Source organism: Cervus elaphus, chromosome 22, assembly GCF_910594005.1.
Source record: "Cervus elaphus chromosome 22, mCerEla1.1, whole genome shotgun sequence".
Classification (NCBI taxonomy): Eukaryota; Metazoa; Chordata; class Mammalia; order Artiodactyla; family Cervidae; genus Cervus; species Cervus elaphus.
The window spans coordinates 54,176,290-54,195,974 of NC_057836.1; the positions used below are offsets into that span (position 1 = coordinate 54,176,290).

Here is a 19,685-nt window from a genome sequence, read left to right on the forward strand (position 1 = left end):
ACACTCCCAGATAAATGGATTATTTTTTATATAACAAATCAACTCCAAAATGAAAAGTAACAGTAAACTCCTCTTTTACTACCTTTTATCTTCAGCATTGTTCCAGCCTCACCACAACTCCCTTCTCTGCTTGGTGGTGACTGTCCTTTTTCCAGAGCCTCTGAAAGTTCAAACTGGAAATAATCCTCCAGCTTCTTGAAGACCCTCATCTCCAAGAGGACCTGTCCCCATCACATATACACATACAGAAATAAAGATCCTACCCTGGCTCACATAGCCATAAAATAATAGATTGGAATGGCCCAAAGACCCAAGAAAGCGGGAAAAGTCTACATCTACTTCACCCCTAAGGCTCACCTTCTTTCCTCACCATCTTTTTAGTAACAGTGAAAGTGTTAGTCACTCAGTCGTGTCTGACTCAATGCGACCCCATGGACTGTAGCCCGTCAGACTCCTCTGTCCATGGAATTCTCTAAGCAAGAATACTGGAGTGGGCAGCCATTCCCCTCCCCAGGGGATCTTCCTGACCCAAGGAAGCCCCATTATCTTTTTAAAGACACTTAAATATAGTGACATGTAAGCCTCAGAGAGGCGATATGACACAGCGGTTGAGAACATGAGCTCTGAGCCTGGATAAATATTAAATATTAGCAGTGTGACCCTGGGTAAGTTATTTAACTTTGCCGTGCCTCAATTTCCTTATCTGTAAAATGGGCATGATAATGATGCGCAACTCACAGGATTGTGATGATTAAATGATCAAAATGTACATAAAACCTCCAGAATGGTGTCAGTGCACAGTAAACATGGCTATTATTACTACGTTTTCTTTCTTCTGCAAAGGCAAGAATTTGAGCAACCAGCCTGCCTCTTAACCGTTTTGTCCTTCAACTTTTCAATTCGAAGTTAATTATGCATCATGAGCATCTATCACTTGCCCAAGTTCAATGATTTAGTCGTTAAATGCAACTTCCTAGGTTAAGCTGGTGGGCTTCCCTGCGGCTCTTGGCTTTATTTCATCTGATTGCCTTGAAAGTTGTTCATGAAAGACGACCCTGGTCCAGAGGTTTTCCATAATAGAGCTTTCACCTCCCACACGTCTCCAGTCTGCAGCACTAATCGGATTACACTTTGCGAAATCCGCATTCTCATGGAATCTGGGCTCTGAGTGCAATGACTATGAATTTAACCCAGATGGGTACAGCTCTCAGTGTGGAGAAAAACAAAGCTGTAAAAATTCAGGGAATGAAATGGCAGCTTTCCGCAACACGCTCGGGGCACCACTATTTAAGTGAAATGAGATGGAGGGAGAGACGACCAGGGTATGAAAGTGAAAAATGAGGAGGGGGGAGAAGGAGGTGAGGGTGGACTGCTTGGCGTGGTGGAAAGGAGCTGGGATTTGCCCTTGGGATGCCGAAATCCTGGTTCTGCTGCTAATCAGCTGTGTGACCTTCCACAAAATCACTCACCTTTCTGAGCCTTATTTTTCCAGAGTTTTTAAATGGGATCATCACCATCATCATCATCTCACTGACCTCACAGAGTTGCTAGGAGGCTTATAAAAGAGGATGTGCATGAAATGCTTTGGAGAAACTGCCAAGCAGAGAGCAGGGTTATTAATAACTCTTTGAGGACCACAGAGGTTAATGTAAAGTGATGGAAAGGAGAGGTAGTGGGCTTTTGAAACACTATGGTAGAGGAAAGGCATTCAAAAGATAGCTTAGAAATAACCCCTGGGGGTGTGAAGCAGCCTTCATTAGGCAGCCTGAGCAGAAGCAGGAAGGCAAAGCATGGACTGCTCTGGTCCCATCACACACGCCAGGCCAGGCCGTGTGCTCACAACGAGAGAACAGAATGCTCAAGAGTGATCAGCAGTCTGCAGCCTCCTCTGCTGGGCAGAATGGCCCCCATTGATGCCGGCACCCTAATCCTGGAGCCTGTGAATATGAGTGCAACACAGCAGAGGGACTTTGCAGATGTAAGCTGGGCTTTAAATTATGGACAGCATACGGGATTACTCAGGTGGGCACATCTAACTAAGCCCTTTAAAAGCAGAGAACTCTCTCTGGCTGGCGACAGGAGAGATGAGGCCCAAGGGAGGTCAGAGAGATTCAAAGTGTGAGAAGGACTCAACTGGCCAGAGCTGGCTTTGGAGGTGAAGGGGGCCAGGAGCCAGGGGGGGGGGTGCCAGGAAGCCTCCAGAAGCTGAGCAAGACCTTTGGTTAACAGCCAAGAAATGGAGACCCCGGCTCGACAACAGCATGGAGCTGAGCTGTTCCAGCAGCCTGGATAGGCCTGGAAGCCAATTCTTCCCTGGATCTTCGAAGAAGAGCTGGCTGGCTGACACATTGATCTCAGCCTGTGAGACCCCGAGCAGAGGAACCAGATGAAACCTCCCCCCACCCAGACTTGTGACTCACAGAACTGAGATAATAAATCTGTCTGGCGATGTGTCATAAAAGCAATGGGAGACTACCACACCTCTCCAAACAGCCTCGATCCCATCTTCCCCAGACCGCGGCTGGCAAGGTTCCCATGGGCTGAGACTGAGGCTCCACACTCTGTCCCCACCTCCCAGCTAAGTGGCTCTGGGAACAAGAGTTTGTCCCTCTGTGGCTGCATGACTAACGTCCATTCTTCCACAGACCCACTCCTGTCCCCAAACTGTGCCACTCAGACATCGGTGAGGATCCCCTTCCATCTTGCCAAGGAAAGACACATAGTGCAAAAGCCACCAGGCTGGAAAGCCTGAGAGTCAAGCTAGAGGCCTGGGACAAACCTTTTATCCTCTCAGGGCCTTAGTATGCTCGTCTTTAAAATGATCACTCAGATGTTCTCTAATATATGTGGCTGGTGACTTCAGAGGTCATATCTTGGCTATACCATTTCAAACAAGCCTTGAGTTAATAAAGAGCTTTCCTTTTCACAAAGCATAATGGATAAATTTTTGTACAGAATGATGACTCTGGAGTCAGCAAGAAATGGATTAACATTCTCACTGCTCAGCTTAAAAGTGGTGAGTGCCGTGCTGGGCAAGGGACTAAGCCTCTCTGAGCTAACACAGCCATTACAGAGGGAACTGGTAAGGATAATGCGTAAGCGTTTCCACAATGCCTTGGGTGGACAAAATGCTCAATTAAGTGGTGGTTTCTAGGATGAAGAAAATGATGATGACAATGAACTTTTGTTGACCAAGTTCTCAAAAGACATTCAAGAGCTATGATCTTCCCTTATCTATTGAGGTCTGTGCTCCCATGTCTCACAAACATCCTTGAATAAGCGATCCAGAAATTTACTTAGAGCTGACAAGTCAAGAAACCAACTGACCAGAAAGCGTCTCATTTGTCTCTTCAAAAGAGGAGTAGGGCTTACTTAATAAAGTCTGCTCTGACAGGAGAAAGAGAAAATGCTGGTTTAACGATGGAGCATTGACTTTGGTTGCATACACTGTCACTTTGGTTCATCTCTGCCATTTACTGAGCAAAAGCCCCCTTGCAGACTACACAGGCGAGTCAATAAAGACGGACCATCCGCCTGAGTATTTGTGGCCTTGACTTGTCAAGTTAGCATCTAGACCAAAAGGTGAGTCACTCTCTTAAGCAAGTTGTTCTGATGGTAGATTTGGGGTCCTCCCCCAAGGACCAGGTCATGACAGGTGAGGTTCTGGGTAGCTGGAGAGAGCTGGCAGGGGAGTACAAGCACAAACTATGAGGCACATATGCTCCAGAGCCCACGGGCTGCAACTACTGCGTCCACACACACGACTGCTGAAGCCTGGGCACCGAGAGCCCGTGCTCCACAAGGAGAGAGGCCACCGCCGTGAGCACGCTGCTCACGCCAACTTGAGAAAACCCGTCTGCAGCAATGAAGATCCAGTGCAGCCACACGTTAATTAACTAAAAACAAACTAGTGGGCACACATCTCCCACCTTTGCTGGGCTGTGCCGTGGGAAGGTCCTGGTTAAAATACCTTGACCTCAGCTTCCTCAATGGTGAAGGGGAGACTGTGGTGATTACAGAAAAGGCCACATGCAGAGAACTTCACCCCTAACCGATAAACCTGTCTGCAGGCCTTTATAAATTACTGGATGTACACAGAGTCCCAACCTGGATATGGAGGGTGCACCCTGAAGAATCAGAAAACAAGGGGCTTTTTCTTGAGCCACTAACAACCCAGGAGGGAGTTTGTACTAAAGACAACTCAATTAGGCTGAATTAAATGAAACAGGTGACTTCAGAGACACCTGCTTTTCCCCAGATCAGAATACTATAATAATAGCATCAGGTTTTGAACAGTTTGATTACATTTTCAGAGATAATATGCCCAGAGAGCACAACAGATGAGCTTTTTAAAAATGTAATAGAGGCACCATTCACAGGCCTACGTTGCAGAAAATGAAGCCCTCCTGGATGGATAACAGACAATAGAGGCTTGCCTTTCTTTTTCCTCTTCTTAGAGCCAAGTGTCCCATATTAGCAGTCTCTCCTCAGATAGGAGTTAGGGATCTTGAGAAACTAATGCCATTCTTTTAGGTCACAAGGCTGCTAACTGGGGCAGAGCTTAAGTATCTTCTAGAAGAGTCCAAAGGTTTTGGAACATTTACGAATATTAATTTTTTAAGATGAGGATGGAAATATCCAAGCCATTCTGTCATGTTGCCTGTATACTCATCTGATAAGATTGTGAAGGCAGGGAGTGTATAACACGGCAGGGACACGTGTTCACTCTGCCATGCATCGCAAAGGAGAACGTCAGTCAGGATGTGTATGGGGGCGTGGAGGAAAAAGAATGAGTAACGAGACTTCAGCTACCAGTCTCCCACGGTCATCAGATTTATTACTTCGTAAGCGTATCTTTTACAGGCTATATTCATACTATTTGGTGAAAGTAAAAACAAAATAAGGCAGAAGAACAGTGATAAATTTCCTTTCTTGACTAGATAGGTAATGCACAATATCCCTAAGTCTGCTCAAAGGTAAGTGTCAAAGCATCCTTTAATAGACCAAGTATGTGCATAAAAAGAGCACTTACTCCAAAAATACACATCTGGATTATATGCGTGTGCTTCATGGTGTCAGGTGACTTTTCACAAAGATATTTGTGAAATGATGCTTTATTTTTCTGCCTGCTCAGAAACTTCACAATTTTTAATTCTTGTCCCTTATTCTGAAAGGAGGTAGGTTTGTTTCCAGGGTGCTCTTGTGGATTAATGAAGTAAAATGGAAGAATGAAACTAAAAGCTAAATTAAGTATCCATATTTAGGATGGCATGAGGATCTCAGAATATTGAAGTCAATATCTTACTACTGGTGTATGACTAGGATAACAAGTTACAGACATGCCCTGCAATTTGGAATGTCACCTCTGGCTAGAGACACCTGTTCTCCATCATTTAAATCAGCCAGTTCTGAAGTGAAGAGTTAAAGTAGATACAAAATTTTCTGACAAACTGCATTAAAAAATTTGCACAGACTTCAGTAAGTAATACCACCACGCTGATATCCTAAATTTAATCCTGTGTGGTCAGCAGTAAAGCTTATCTCAAGAGGTCATTCTGAATCAGGGTGTCATACAACCAGAATTGGGACTTTTTTCCCTTTATTTTGACCCAGAGCCTGCGGGTGCCTTTTAAGGACTCGATTCTTCTATGGTTGTCAAGTATGCGTTTAAGTAGCATCAGCTCTTCCAGGCCAAAAATCAGTGTTTAGTAAGCTGTTCTTCCAGTTCAAGAAACAGGATTTCCCAAGCTCTTATTCACTCACAACCTCCCTTCTACATACAGAGAACATGTGATGGGCGACACGGTGACAGTCCCGTCTGCTTTCCTCCTCTTGCTCCTGTTCTGAGCCCCATCCGCTTTCTCCTTTCTCATCGCAAGCCTTAACAAGGTGGCAGTAAGCCCTCACTTCCTGATTCATCAGGACCCCCTCTGTTCTACACCAGCTCCACTTCACTTTCTGTTACTCTCCTCTCTGCAACCATCGTTCGCAAAATGTACTAGTTCCAGACCAGCAACATCAGCATCACTGGGGATGTTAATAGAAGTGCAAATTACTGAACCTCATGCCTGGGGATGGACCAGCAATCTGAGTATGAAAGAGCCCTGCAAGGGATCCTGACACATGTCAAAGTTTGAGAATCACCATTCCGTGAATACTGCTAGCACAGTGGTTACCAAGGTGACCAAAAATCAACTCTCATCTCTCATCGTTCATCGCTGAAGAAAACCCCTTCTTATGGGAAATCGTACGCGGTACCTTTGATACTGTCCTCCCCAGTTCCCCTTCTACTTCTTGAATTGTTCCTTTTCATTCTTCCCCATCTCTTCCTGTCTCCTTAAAGCAGATTTTTTCCAAGCAGTTGCTACTGACCCTCTTTCTTCACTCCATACATCAGTCCCTGGGAAATTCCACCCACTTCCCTGGCTCAGGTCACGATGGCTGGCCTGAGCCAAGGGAGCTTCACCACTACGATTGCATTCTCTGGCTTTACCTTTAGCTTCAGCTGCTTTGCCATCAGTTGCAAAAGCCTCAAAGACCAACTGTGACACCAATTACCTCAAAGACCTACTGTGAGTCATAATACAGAACTGTCAGATAAAAAATCAACACCTGTCTCACCACATCTGTATCTCCCTGAATTTCCACTCTTCTTCTGCCTCCCAATCCCTTAATACAGAAACCTCTTTCTCTCCACCATTTCTTGTTTTCCAAATACCTACTAAGTCCTTTTGCCTATACTTTCCTCCAGTCTTTCTCATATACTTTGCTGTTTTACTTGGTAGATTATTTTTTGGCTCTGCAGGGAGCGGGAGCACAATCTGAGTGTTTAAGAGTGAAAGTCAAGGAGACAGAGATGATGACTTGTTTCAAGGAAGCGCTTTCTAAATCAGGTGTTCACAGATGGGTTCAGGAGCTCCCTGTCTCTAGACATGTTTAAACACAGTCTGGCTGATGATATAACAGAGGTTCAACAGCCAGCGAATGGCTGGACTTGATGACATTTGATATCCCATGCAACACTGAGATTATATGGGTCATTTAATCACCATTTTCTTTCAAGCCCTCATTGCTCACCGCTTCCCCGCAGTGCGAACAATGTTTCAGCCCCCGGTCTATGTCTGATGCTTTAGGAAGTCCTGGTTTTACTGTGCTTCTCTTTGTGGCCTTATTTTCCCTCTGCAAATCCTCACACATGTATATGAAGATTCGCTCATTCATTTGCCCTACCTACTATAAGCGAGGCAGTGGAAATACAGAATTGGATGCCTTCATATACCTTCCAGGTGGAGCGCCTACATCATAGACTACAGCACAGACCCAGCAATCTGAGTTTTAGTAAGCCCTCCAGGTGACTCTGCTGCTGGCTAAAGTCTGAGAACTACTGAAATAGGCTAAAGTGTGCATGAAGTTTTTGTAGAAGGTCATTATGTGACAAGGGACTCGTCTCTGCTTGGTGAATCCAAATGCCATGGCAACTGTCTGATGAAAGAATTGCTAATACGGATGTTTCTCAGGAAAATTTTTGGAAAGCACACCTTAGTTTCTTTAAATGCCCATTTTCATGTCTTATTTTGTCAAGCACACATGTACTTGATAAAACCCACTTAACTATACCAACTATTCTTCTATTTATCCTTCTGTGCTAAACAGAAGCAGAGTGAACTTGAGTGCTAAATCTCACAGAACTGAACTCTAAAGATTTTCAGACAAAGGTAATGGTTTCCAAGTTGTTTAACTATCAGCTCAGCTTAGGAAGCATGGTTACATAAGAACAATTAAAAGTCTGAAATTAGATTGCCAATGATCACCATGGAATCAAATCAAAGGACATACTGAAATCTCCCCTTCATCCCCAACTTCTCAAAAACCAAGGAGAAACAAGCTTAGAAAGGCAACATAGTACAGTAAAGGCAGTCCTCATCCAGTAGGATTTCGGGGGAGGAGGGGTTAAAAAAAGAGGGTAGGAGGGCTTCTGAGTAAGGTAACATATCTGCATACTTTATTAACAAAATATTATTAACATAGGAGGACACTACCCATGGTAGGATCAGAAGCCACCTGAGAGGGTTACTGTCTGCACTTGGGATTTCAAATTATATATAGTGGAGGCAGTAGTTTGCATGGGGGGAAAAAGTAACATTCAGACCAAAGATGCTTTCTAAACAGTGGAGCTTTCTGGGAATTTATATAATAGAATGGGGAACCCTCACCTCTCAAACCCAGCCTCAACAGACCTGCAGATAAATTCTGCCTCCCAAGTGTGGAGAAATGACAGTAAAGACTCTAAGAGGAAAATTTCCATCTTTGCTTACCGCTCCCCAACCCAGGCTAACTTGAAATAGCTATTTTTGATGCAGCAACCAGCTCTCCAGGGACAAAGGCCCTTCCTCCCCAGCTTGTCTTCCTTGTCATTGTTGGAGCACACAGGACAAGAGCTAAAACAAACACCATCCCGACAGAGCATGCTACTAACCTGCTCATGAACTTGTACCGGCGGGGCAGGTAATAGATTTTTCTCCTGGAAGAACAGCAAAAATGAAGCCAGTCGAGAAGAAAACCCATCGTCAGTTACAGTTTGAACTAGCAAGGAAGGAAAGGAGATTGAAGATAGAAGCCTGTAAGAGGTGAAGAAGAAAAAACTAAAAAGAGATTAACAGTGAGAAATGCAGTGGGAACGCAGGGCATGCATTTTTGACTCATGAAATCGTATGAAATAGTTCCTGTTGATATTGCTTCCTCTCCTTGTTACCATCATTTTTTATACTTGCTCTTTGCCTATAGAACCTGTGTAGAGCAATAATTTGGAGCAACTGGTATTTGTATGAATTCGGCTGAGGTCAGCTTTTTTTTTTTTTTTCAGGATACAGACATAGATTGCCAGCCTGCTCACAACATACATAATTTAACAGGCACACTATTATATTAACAAATATTCCTACAGCACTTTAAGTTTAGAGAATGCTTCTGTCATCTGATATAGGCAAAGGTAATATAAATTATATATGTTTTTACAACCAGTATGGGAAGGACACTAACAAATAAGTATCAACAGCCTGCTGCAAATAATCACACTAGCACATATTGTCTAACCCCTGGCCCTCGTATATTGGTAATTAAAGAGGTAAACCAAGGTCCCGGAAAAAATCTTTTTAAAAATCAGACTTATTAAGGGTCTGTTGTACTTCTATGTACCTGCATATAAAAAGTATTACAAATGCAAATTCTGAGTATAGTGTGAACGGAGAACACATGCATTAGATATTTTTAAAAATGCAACCTCTCTTTCCATGGTTTGGACTTCAACCAGTGGGTACAAATGAATGAATAGTTTGCATGGATTCGGAACTAAGATATTAGAGAAAATGGGAAGTTTATACACCAAAACTTATTGTGCATATCTGTGAAAACTTAAACACATATCCCATGTTATAAAGAGGCAGATTATAGAGACAATAGAAAAATCAGTGGCTGCCAGGGGTCTGGGCTGGGGGGAGAAGGGATAGAGTAAGGGGATTTCGAGGGCCGTGAAACTATTCTGCATGATACCATAATAGGGGATACATGGCACTATGAATTGTCAAAACCCACAGAACTGTACAAGACAAGAAGTGAACCCTAAACTTTGGACCACTAAAACAAACGCCATCATGACAGAGCATGCTACTAACCTGCTGATAGTAACAACGTGCCAATACTTGTCCATCAGTTGTAACAAATAAACCACACTAATGCAAGTATCAATAGTAAGGAAGTTGTAAGCCCAGCGAGAGGAGGTCCATGGGCACACTCTGTACTATCTATTCAATTTTCTGTAAGCCAAAAGCTGCTCTAGAAACTGTCTATTTAAAAAACCTATATCCTTGGACATACAGATATTTAGCAAGAGCAGGTTTTAGTGACCATTTCCCACAAGAAATCTATTCCTCAACTTCCTTTTAAATATCATAGAAACAAAAATCCAAGGAGACTAAACCTGGGATTCGGAAGTACAGTCTATAGAAAATAATAAAGGTAAGATTCTTGGAGGCATTTCAATGTCCAAACTGATGTTTGAACACTTTGTTGAACTGGTATGTCAGGACAATTCCTCTTTTGGAAATACGTGCTAGATAAAAAGGTAACATAAATTTTAAATGCACCAAGTTGTATCAAGTGAAGCTATGCTTAGGTAAAATCACATCAATATTAATAAGGCCAACTCATGGCCACTCGTTAACAGTATTTCCTCCTAAAATGTTGTCCTGCAGGAATTCTTATCATGTAAATTGATTATTCACAGTTGTTATGGCCTTCATTTTATTGCCCGGATTGCATTCTTTGAATGCTGCATAAGAGAAGCATTCATGTTGCTTGCAGGGGACACTTTTCTGCTATTATGTAATGAGCGCACAGAGGTGTTATCTATGATGCAGCCAGGCCCTTCAGAGATGAAATGCTTCCAGGTACTCAGGGAACTTGCTATGCATCACATCAAGTTTTCATAATCTTCTTGAGTTTTTTGCTTGAGAAGTGTGTTCTGGCAGAAGGTTTTATGAGATTGCTACCAGGGAAGGGGCTGGAGGGCAGGGGCGTGTCAGTTTCCATAGGTTTTACTACCTTACTATTATCAAAGGTAGACTTTTTAAGCTCTGTCGGCTTTAAGCTGCTGGCCTGATCTATGACTCTATCTAAGCATAGATTTATTTTCCCTTTGGTCCTTATGTATGACATAGCATTAATTCACATTGATAAATTACTGATTGAGCAAACAACTGTTGATGGAAACAAAATTGGTATTCCTTCTCTCTCATTGATTACATATATTACATAATTTACATACATATGCATATATATATATACATAAAATTTTAAAAATCCTTGGGTTCCAAGATTTTCTTTGTAACATTTTAAATACAAAAATAAGTGAAAAATTTAGAATTACTTTACTCTCAATTCCTTTGAAAATTCTTTTTTAAGGAAAATACATGGTAGAAATCTCAGCCTCTATTTTGAATTTGTATTAGGACACAAAGACTAATAAACAAAGAAAATAAGATGCACCAGGGAGATATATTACAGGCTTATGAATGGAAATTGCCCTTCCCTAAATGTGTTCCTAGCATCTCTTCGTTTCTAAGAATGTAGATGGTTCTTTGTCTCAATAACTTTCCACAGCTCATTAAGAGCTATACTTTAGAATTGGCCGTTTGCCTAATATCTGCCCTCTGACTGGGTCGTATTGGCAAATGGTGAACCAAAAGTAGAAAGTATTTAATTCTTTTGTCCCTTAAGAACTGTCCTTGGTACTAAGCCCCTCCACCTCCTTTAAGAGATTCTATTATTTCTACATATCTTGTCGTTCATAATTTAAGATTTAATATTTAATTTCATTTCTATCTACCAAACAATCACTTTTTCTTAATCTATAGGGAATATAAGAATATTCACTCTGAGATGGAGGAAAATTAATCCTTTAAAATAACTAAGAAATTCACACAGAATACTTCATATTCCCCTAGGAATAAATATCAATGGTTGTGGTTTACACAGTATTTATGACTTGACTCTTAAAATGCAAAAATAGTTATTTTTAAAAATAAGGTCACATTTTCCTGAAATTTCTTGAACTTGCTGCAATGGAAGTAGACTTTAATTTTTTTCTGGAAGGGACCAGTCAGTAAGGACTTGTACCACTGATCCTGACATCTGGCCATTCAAAGAAGCAGGGTTTTTAAAAAATGGCACTTTGGAAATGAAAATGCCACTTGGGAAATATTTCTTTCTTAACAATCTATCCTTCTAAGGACTGCATTAGCCAGGCATTTTCACAAAAAGTCATGAAGTCACTATTAGCCATGAAGTTACTTATTGCATTTCCTAAACATTTAAAGGACTTTTTCCTCTAACAGTGTTCCAGTCTGCATTTCGGTTTTATTTGTTTTGATAGAGGAGTGCACTCGCAGCAGAGAAAGTGGGGGAGAAATACTTTTACACCTACCTGAAAGGCATTCTTACATTCATTTGTTCTGCGTATCTTCCAAGCACTTCCCATGGGGCATGCAACTTCACAAAGATAATGTCACTATTTATCAGAGAGGACTGAAACAGAAAAAAGACACTAAATTGAAAAGTATATCCACGTCTCCTATGGTTTCAATTGAACTGGAACTTAGAACACATGAACTTGTACACAGTTTAAGATCGGAGGTCATTTTTCAGCAATAAGCTGGGTCCTATTGTGTGCACATATGCATTCAGTCAATATGTCACTGTGTGTCAGGCTCTGGAGAACCAGCAGGGAAGAAAAGAGATACGGATGGCCTTTACATTCTGCAAATACACACATACAAAAGAAGACAGGCCAAAACAAGTTAACAAGAGACAGAGATTCAGAGTTGAGTGTTCTGAAGACAGCAGAGTCTTGGGAGAAAAAGTTGGAGTGGGATACCCATTTGGACAAAGGGTCAAAAAAAATGTCCTCTCTGAGGAGTGGACTTGTGGGTTGAGATATAAAGAAGGAGCCAGGTGGGTAAAAAGCTGAATGTTTTGGGTGCAAAGCCCCTAGGCTGGGAAACAGCTTAGTATGTCCTATAGTGGAGGGGCAAGGAGGAGGGTGGAGGGGCTAGGGTGGATTAATCACAGAGACTTTCATGAGAAGAGGCTGGAAAGGTGAGCAGGAGCCAGTATGCAATGCTTCACAGGCCACAACAACACAGTTAAACTTTATGCTAGGTACATGGGGGAAGTCACTTTGATTTAGGTGTTCAAAGACCACTGTGGCTGCTGCATGGAAGCTAAAGAATAAGGGAGAGGCACAGGGAAACGGACAGAGCGATGCTCTCAATCATTCAGGCAAAAGCAATAGTTGGTGGTGGTGGGGATAAAGGGAACTCAGAGATGCGTCTTAAATCTGGCCAGCATCAGCAAGGCTTTTCCAAAGGACCGTGCTCTTTGGCCCCAAACCTTTGCCTTCTTTGGGGCTTTTTATCAAAACAGAACTTAGGGCCCTAAAACTAGGACTTCACACTCCGTTAACTACCCAACAGGTTTTGGTCTGTGTCTCTGGCGGCAGGGACACCCCTTATTAGATTTCCTTTGGAAGTCATTTCCCAGGGTGAAGGCTGAGTTGTGGAAGGATGTGGAAGAAAGATGAGAAACAGTTAAGCCAGAGCAGTTTAAATGAGCCAAATGGCCAATTATTTATCCTTATCTGTTTCACACAGGGTCATCCTGAACTGCACACCATTTAAGTGTTTACAGTTTAAGAAAATCAAATTAAAATTTCATAGTTGAAGATGTATTAGGCCTTTGTGGCTGAACTCTCCTTATAACAGAATCTATACACAAGACAATATTTTTATACACCTGACAAGAAAACCTCAACTTCATGCTTTAGCAGGGGTACATTTGCACTGTAGGCAATTGTTTTTACATTGCAGTTGAAAGGCAACTGTAATTCGTTTTTGTATTTTCATTCAGGGTCATCTTGCTGGGCTTATAAATATTGTATTTAAGGCCTAAGAACACCTCAAGATATTATGGAAAAGCAAACTGGTATCAACAACAACATTCTCAGAAACTTTGTTGATGCTGACTTTCCCATGGGGAGGAGGGCCAGGATCCAGGTGCACAATGGTGCAAGGGAACCCCTGATACTGGCTAAGAAAAAAAAATCAAATTTTCTGGCAGTTCAGGCTGAAATAAGGTTTTATCTTTCAACGTAGGACAAGCAGACACCTATCTCTAAGCCCCCTGAGAACAAGGAAAGCTTCTGTTATTCATGGTTGAATCCTTTGGCCCCAGAACAGTTCCTGCAATAGAGGGAGCATTCAACCAACATTTGCTTGGTGGTGGTTTAGCTGCTGTTGTATCCGACTCTCTGCGATCCCATGGACTGTAGCCCACCAGGCTCCTCTGTCCCTGGGATTCTCCAGGCAAGAGTACTGGAGTGGGTTGCCATTTCCTTCTCCAGGGATCTCCCCAACCCAGGGATTGAACCTGGGTCTCCTGCATTGCAGGCAGATTCTTTACCACTGAGCCACCAGCGAAGCCCTGGTGAAATGTGAACAGTTAGTCCCGGCCCAGGTCAAAACCGGGAGCCCTATGAAGCAGGAAGTGATGAAGATGAGGTGCAAACGAGGTACTCACCCAGGGGACACACACACCAGCAACCACTTAAATGCCATGTCTCTTCACAAACTCCTTACTGTTTAGTGACCTACGGCTTCCCTACACCGAGCGCGCACAGCCATGTAGCCAGGTAGAGAGGGAATGAGCTCACGGGTAGCAGTGTCTGTGTAAGGACGTGTAGAAACACAGCTCACACACACTCTCTGAGATAGTCTCAGAGATAATCAGTTGAACCTCCGTGTGCTTTGGAAAAGAATGCCACTTGTTCTTCCACATATAATAGTTTTCCAAGTTAAAAAGCAGAAGACATACTATATTTCCTAAAAATGGGCCTTTTTGTTTATATTAAGTTACACTTCAGTATCTGAAGTGGTCCTAGTGGTCCAATGGCTCTGCACTCTCAGTACAGGGGGCCCAGGTTCAACCCCTGGTCAGGCAAGCAGAGCCCACAGGCTGCAACCAAAGATCATGCTTGCCACAACTAAGACCCGGCACAGCCAAATACAATTTTAAAAAAGAAAAAAGAAAGATATGCTTTAGAGTCTGAGAAGGTTTTGCAGCTTCCTCACTTGGGAGGTTTCATGGTGATACTAGGAATTCTTTAAATTCGCCTTTCTGACAAGGTCCTTACTATCTCTCCCGCTTCTCATGAGAGGAAAAGTAAAATCGTGCTAAATACAGAAGACAAAATGGCCATGGGACTGATTCACAGAATCAACCAAACCTTCATTTAGAGCATGAAATCTTAGAATATACTCTCTTAACAGAATTACTGTGATTGCTAGTTTTACAGAAAATATACAATCTACCTCAAGAATAATCACTTTGTAGACCTCCCATGAATACATGAACACACTGGGGAGGATACAATACTATATCCCACTCAGGGCATGTTCTAAGTGCCATACTTCTGTGTGTGAAAAGGCCAAGTTCATTATCTGAACACATACTGAGTCAACTAAAATTCTAATGTGGGATTTCAACCATTTTCTGCATAAATGAGCAACTGCTTTGAGTCACTCAGTATGATTAAAAAAGAAACTCCATTTTCTTATTATTTCAATTATAACAATGATTATAAAGCCTGTTATATTTATTTTACATCATCACTTTATTATATTTAGTGCTGTATAATTTTAGAAGCACTTTTACACATTACCTCATTTTATTCTCAAACTTGTAAGAGACGTTTTAATTTCTTAAAAAAGGAAAGAGACTAAGTAATTCACCCACAGCTAAACTGAGAGTCAGTCCCCACCCACATCCTTTGACTTTGTCCATTTTAACTGATAAACTCTGAGGTTTAAATAAATCCATGGCTTTGACATGCATCGAAGACACACAATCTCTGAATTCTTTATCAGTTTACACAAACAAAGAGGGGAAATTAAGCTATATTTAAGATTATCTTGATAATCTTGAGAAAAATGTTAACTGAATTCCCTTGAATGATGATGGGTGTCTATTCATGTGTTATGTGTGTGGAGGGTCTGCATGAGTGCATGCCTGCGTCTATGTGTGTATGGGGCTTATTATTTTCTGTTTTTAAGGAGAAACTGAACTTCAGCTCAGAAAAATAAATGTGAAACATGACTGCTAATTATATGGCTCATATATCACTCTTTTTCTCAAGTACTGAATGATTATACTACTGGGTCTAAATAGGTTTTCCTTCTTATTAAGTATTCCTTTCCACATAAATCCAAGTGTGCAAGTACCAAAATGAAGAGAAATGAAAATGATTTTTTGAAACAGAGTTGTTTCATTCATATACTACAATAAAAACCCCTTAGGTTAGAACCTTGGGGAGAAGAAAAATGACCATTTAGAGGAGTTTGGAAAATCTCCTTAGAAAAATGACTGGAGAAATTTAAAAGTACTATGGAAAACATCTGGAATAGAAAAAGGTAAGATCCACAGAAGACTTTCCTTCTTTCTTGTTCATTTAACAAGAACATATTGAACATGATCTATGTATAGATGCCGGGAATGCAAAGGTATATAAATTTTGGTCCTTGTCTTGAAGGTTAGATAAGGTAACCATAAGGAAAAAAATAAATAGCATGCCATTATCTAACCCAAGCAATCCACCTTTAAAAAATGCGTAAATGTATACACATCTCTTCATCTCATGACCCCCAAAACAATGGCTGAAAAGAGGACGCTGATGGAGAAAAGGTTTAGGAGTAGGGACATGGAGGTAAGTCACAAACTTACTTTAGGACATATTAAGTTCTTAACACCCATGAAAAGACATCTTGTGGGTGGATAAATGAGTCCAGACCAAACTGCGTCTGGAGCCTGGGGGAGCAGTCTGAGTCAGAGATACAAAATAAATATGGCCAGGAGAGAGACAATGTTTAAATCCATGGGATTGGATAAGGTCATTTCGGAAGAGAGTATAGGGACGGAGCCACGTGGGTAGCTGCAGCACAGAGGTTAGACAGGAATGCAGACTCTGAGGCTCAACCACACATATTCACATATCTACCTCTTACCAGCTCTGTGACCCTGGCCAAGCTACTGAATCTCTCCGTGCCTCAGTCTATTCAACTGTAAAATGGGAAATGATAGCAACAGCTATCAGTTGAGTTGTATTAAATGGCATAAAATAGGTGAGGTACTCCTAGTACCTCCGAAAACATGTTAGCATTATCTCCAAGAAGGGCCATAGCACACTGGTGGTGGGGGAAGAACACAGCTGCTGGTTACCTAGTGACAAGCTGTGACGGCGACAAATAAGAAACCACTACCTGAAAAGGATTTTCCAGTCTTTGACTACAAGTCTAAACCAGAAGAAATTCTGAAAGTCAAGTTCCCAATGCCCATCTCCTTTCCCTCCACAGTCCCTACATATTCCTCCAAGGACATCATCCATTCATTCATTCACCAGACATTCACTGAGTGACTACTACATACCAGGAATCAAGATTGTCAGGAGAAATATCAATAACCTCAGATATGCAGATGACACCACCCTTACGGCAGAAAGTGAAGAGGAACTAAAGAGCCTCTTGATGAAAGTGAAAGAGGAGAGTGAAAAAGCTAGCTTAAAATTCAGCATTCAGAAAACTGAGATCATGGCATCCAGGCCCATCACTTCATGGCAAATAGATGGGGAAACAATGGAAACAGTGAGAGACTTTATTTTTGGGGGCTCCAAAATCACTGCAGATGGTGACTGCTGCCATGAAATTAAAAGACACTTGCTCCTTGGAAGAAAACCTATGACCAAACTAGACAGCATGTTAAAAAGCAGAGATCTTTACCAACAAAGGTCTGTCTAGTCAAAGCTATGGTTTTTTCCAGTAGTCATGTATGGATGTGAGAGCTGGACTATAAAGAAAGCTGAGTGCTGAAGAATTGATGTTTTTGAATTGTGGTGTTGGAGAAGACTCTTGAGAGTCCCTTGGACTGCAAGGAGATCCAACCAGTCCATTAGAAATCAGTCCTGAATATTCATTTAAAGGACTGATTCTGAAGCTGAAACTCCAATACTTTGGCCACCTGATGCGAAGAGCTCACTCATTGGAAAAGACCCTGATGCTGGGAAAGGTGGAAGGCAGGAGGATAAGGGGACAACAGAGGATGAGATGGTTGGAAGGCATCACCGACTCAATGGACATGAGTTTGAGTAAACTCTGGGAGTTGGTGATGGACAGGGAGGCCTGGTGGGCTTCAGTCCATGGGGTCACAAAGAGTTGGATACGACTGAGCGAGTGAACTGAACTGGCATATCAGGTTCTCTGCCAGGTGGTTAGATATATTACAGTCATCCAAATTTACAGTCTGTAGACAGACATTAAACAACAAATAAACATATGAGTTAAAATTATGAAAAGTTGTAAAAAAAAAAAATGATAAGAATATAGTGCTGTGGGCCAGAAGAAGTGGGGTACTTGCTTTAGTTGCTTTAGATCAGCCGTTTGATCCTTGCAGGTGTAACATCCAACCTCAGATTCGAAAGGTGAGAAGGATGCCAACAAGGAGAGAAGCCAAGTGAGAAGCATTCCAAGCAGAAAGAACGGCAAGTATGAAGACCCAGAGGTCAGAGACAACACTGGGAACCAAAGCCTCCAGTGACCAGACACCGGACAGTATGATCACAGGGCTGAAGAGGAGAGCTGAGAACAGACCCTGCCAGGCGAGGTTCAATGCTGTTAGGAGTCTGGGTTGTATTCTCTAAGGTCAAGGCAAAGTTACCAATGGGTTAAAGGCAGAGAGGTGATGGCATCACTTGTTTCAGAAAATACACCTTGGAGACTTCCTTGGTGGTCCAATGGCTAAGATTCTGGACTCTTATGCAGGGAACCCAGGTTCGATCCCTGGTTTAGGGAATTAGATGCCACAACTAAAGAGTTTGCCAGCTGCAACTAAAGATCCTGCAAGTCACAACTACAGAACCCACATGTTTCAACAGAGACTGAAGATCCTGAGTGCCACAACTAAGACCCAGGGCAGCCAAATAAATAAATATTTTAAAAAAATAAAGTACAATCTGAGTAACCGGTGGGGAATTCCTAGAGGGAGCACGGGACTGAAAAGTTCACTGGGAAAGTTACTCCAGGAGGTCAGGTGAGACAAGACAGTGTCTGGAACCAGAATGTGGGTGGACATGACTACAGGAGAGAAATGGGCAGACTGGAGACTTACCTGGAGGTAAATTTGGGATTGATCCAGTGAGAGTGAGAAAAAATCCAGTGTCCTAGAATCCTGGGCAGGGTGCTTTGCCCAGGAAACGGGGATGGTTAGTACCACGCACTGATGCAGAGGACAGTCAGGGAGAAGGCGGTTGCTGACTTTGGGATATGCGTGCTCGAAGTACCTGGGTGACAGTCACACAGAAGGTTGAAGCAGGCAAATGGATACAGGAGTCTGGCTCTCAGAGGGTGGGACTTACAGAGAATCGCAGACGTGTAGCTGATATTTAAAAGCACAGAACTTGATGAGATCACCGAAGGAAAGAGTGGAGGAAAGTGGGAAGGATCAAGTCTCAGGACACACTAACACGTAAGAGGTTTGGAAGAGGAGAAAGTGACCATCAAAGAGGACTGAGAAGCAGCCATCAGGGGAGGATGTGGGAAACAGAGAGGGACAGAGCAGAAGCCAGGAGAAATGGGTTTCTAGAAGGGTGAAGATGAGTGGCATCGGATAAGCCAGGGGCAGCTGAGGTCACCCTTCCTGCGGATGCTGGGCCGCTGCATGGCGGTGACCTTGTTCAGCAGTGGCCCCGGCCCCAGCCTTGCTGCTGCAGCCGCTTCCCCTTCACCTGCTTACCCTGCCCATGGCCGGGTCCTGATTCTAATGCAGAGCTGAGGGGGATCTCTGCTCTCACGGTGCCCAGCCTGCTCCTTGAAGGGAAGCTGGGAACATCCATGTTCAGCTGGTTCTCCTGAGTCACAGCTGTGTTCGAGGCAGGCACAGCGGTACTGCGCCACGCCCCTCTTCCAGCACACCTCTGTACCACACACACACACCAACCAGTGAACGAAGCCCGTGCACAGCTCCCTGGTCCACGCTGTCGGGAGCCGTCAGCTATCTGAGAACCTCTCATCAAGAGATGAGAAGCGGCT

General features: G+C 42.7%; 1 protein-coding gene across 1 annotated transcript in view; it reads right to left on the reverse strand.

Moving 5' to 3' along the window:
- The window catches only part of ANO4 (anoctamin 4), a 417,984-nt gene that overhangs the window by 129,041 nt on the left and 269,258 nt on the right, over window positions 1-19,685 (reverse strand). The window contains exons 8-9 of the mRNA XM_043882273.1: window positions 11,981-12,081; window positions 8,477-8,521 (exon numbers count right to left, since the gene is read on the reverse strand). Coding sequence (XP_043738208.1) covers window positions 8,477-8,521; window positions 11,981-12,081 — 146 coding nt within the window. The remainder of the gene's footprint in view (window positions 1-8,476; window positions 8,522-11,980; window positions 12,082-19,685) is intronic.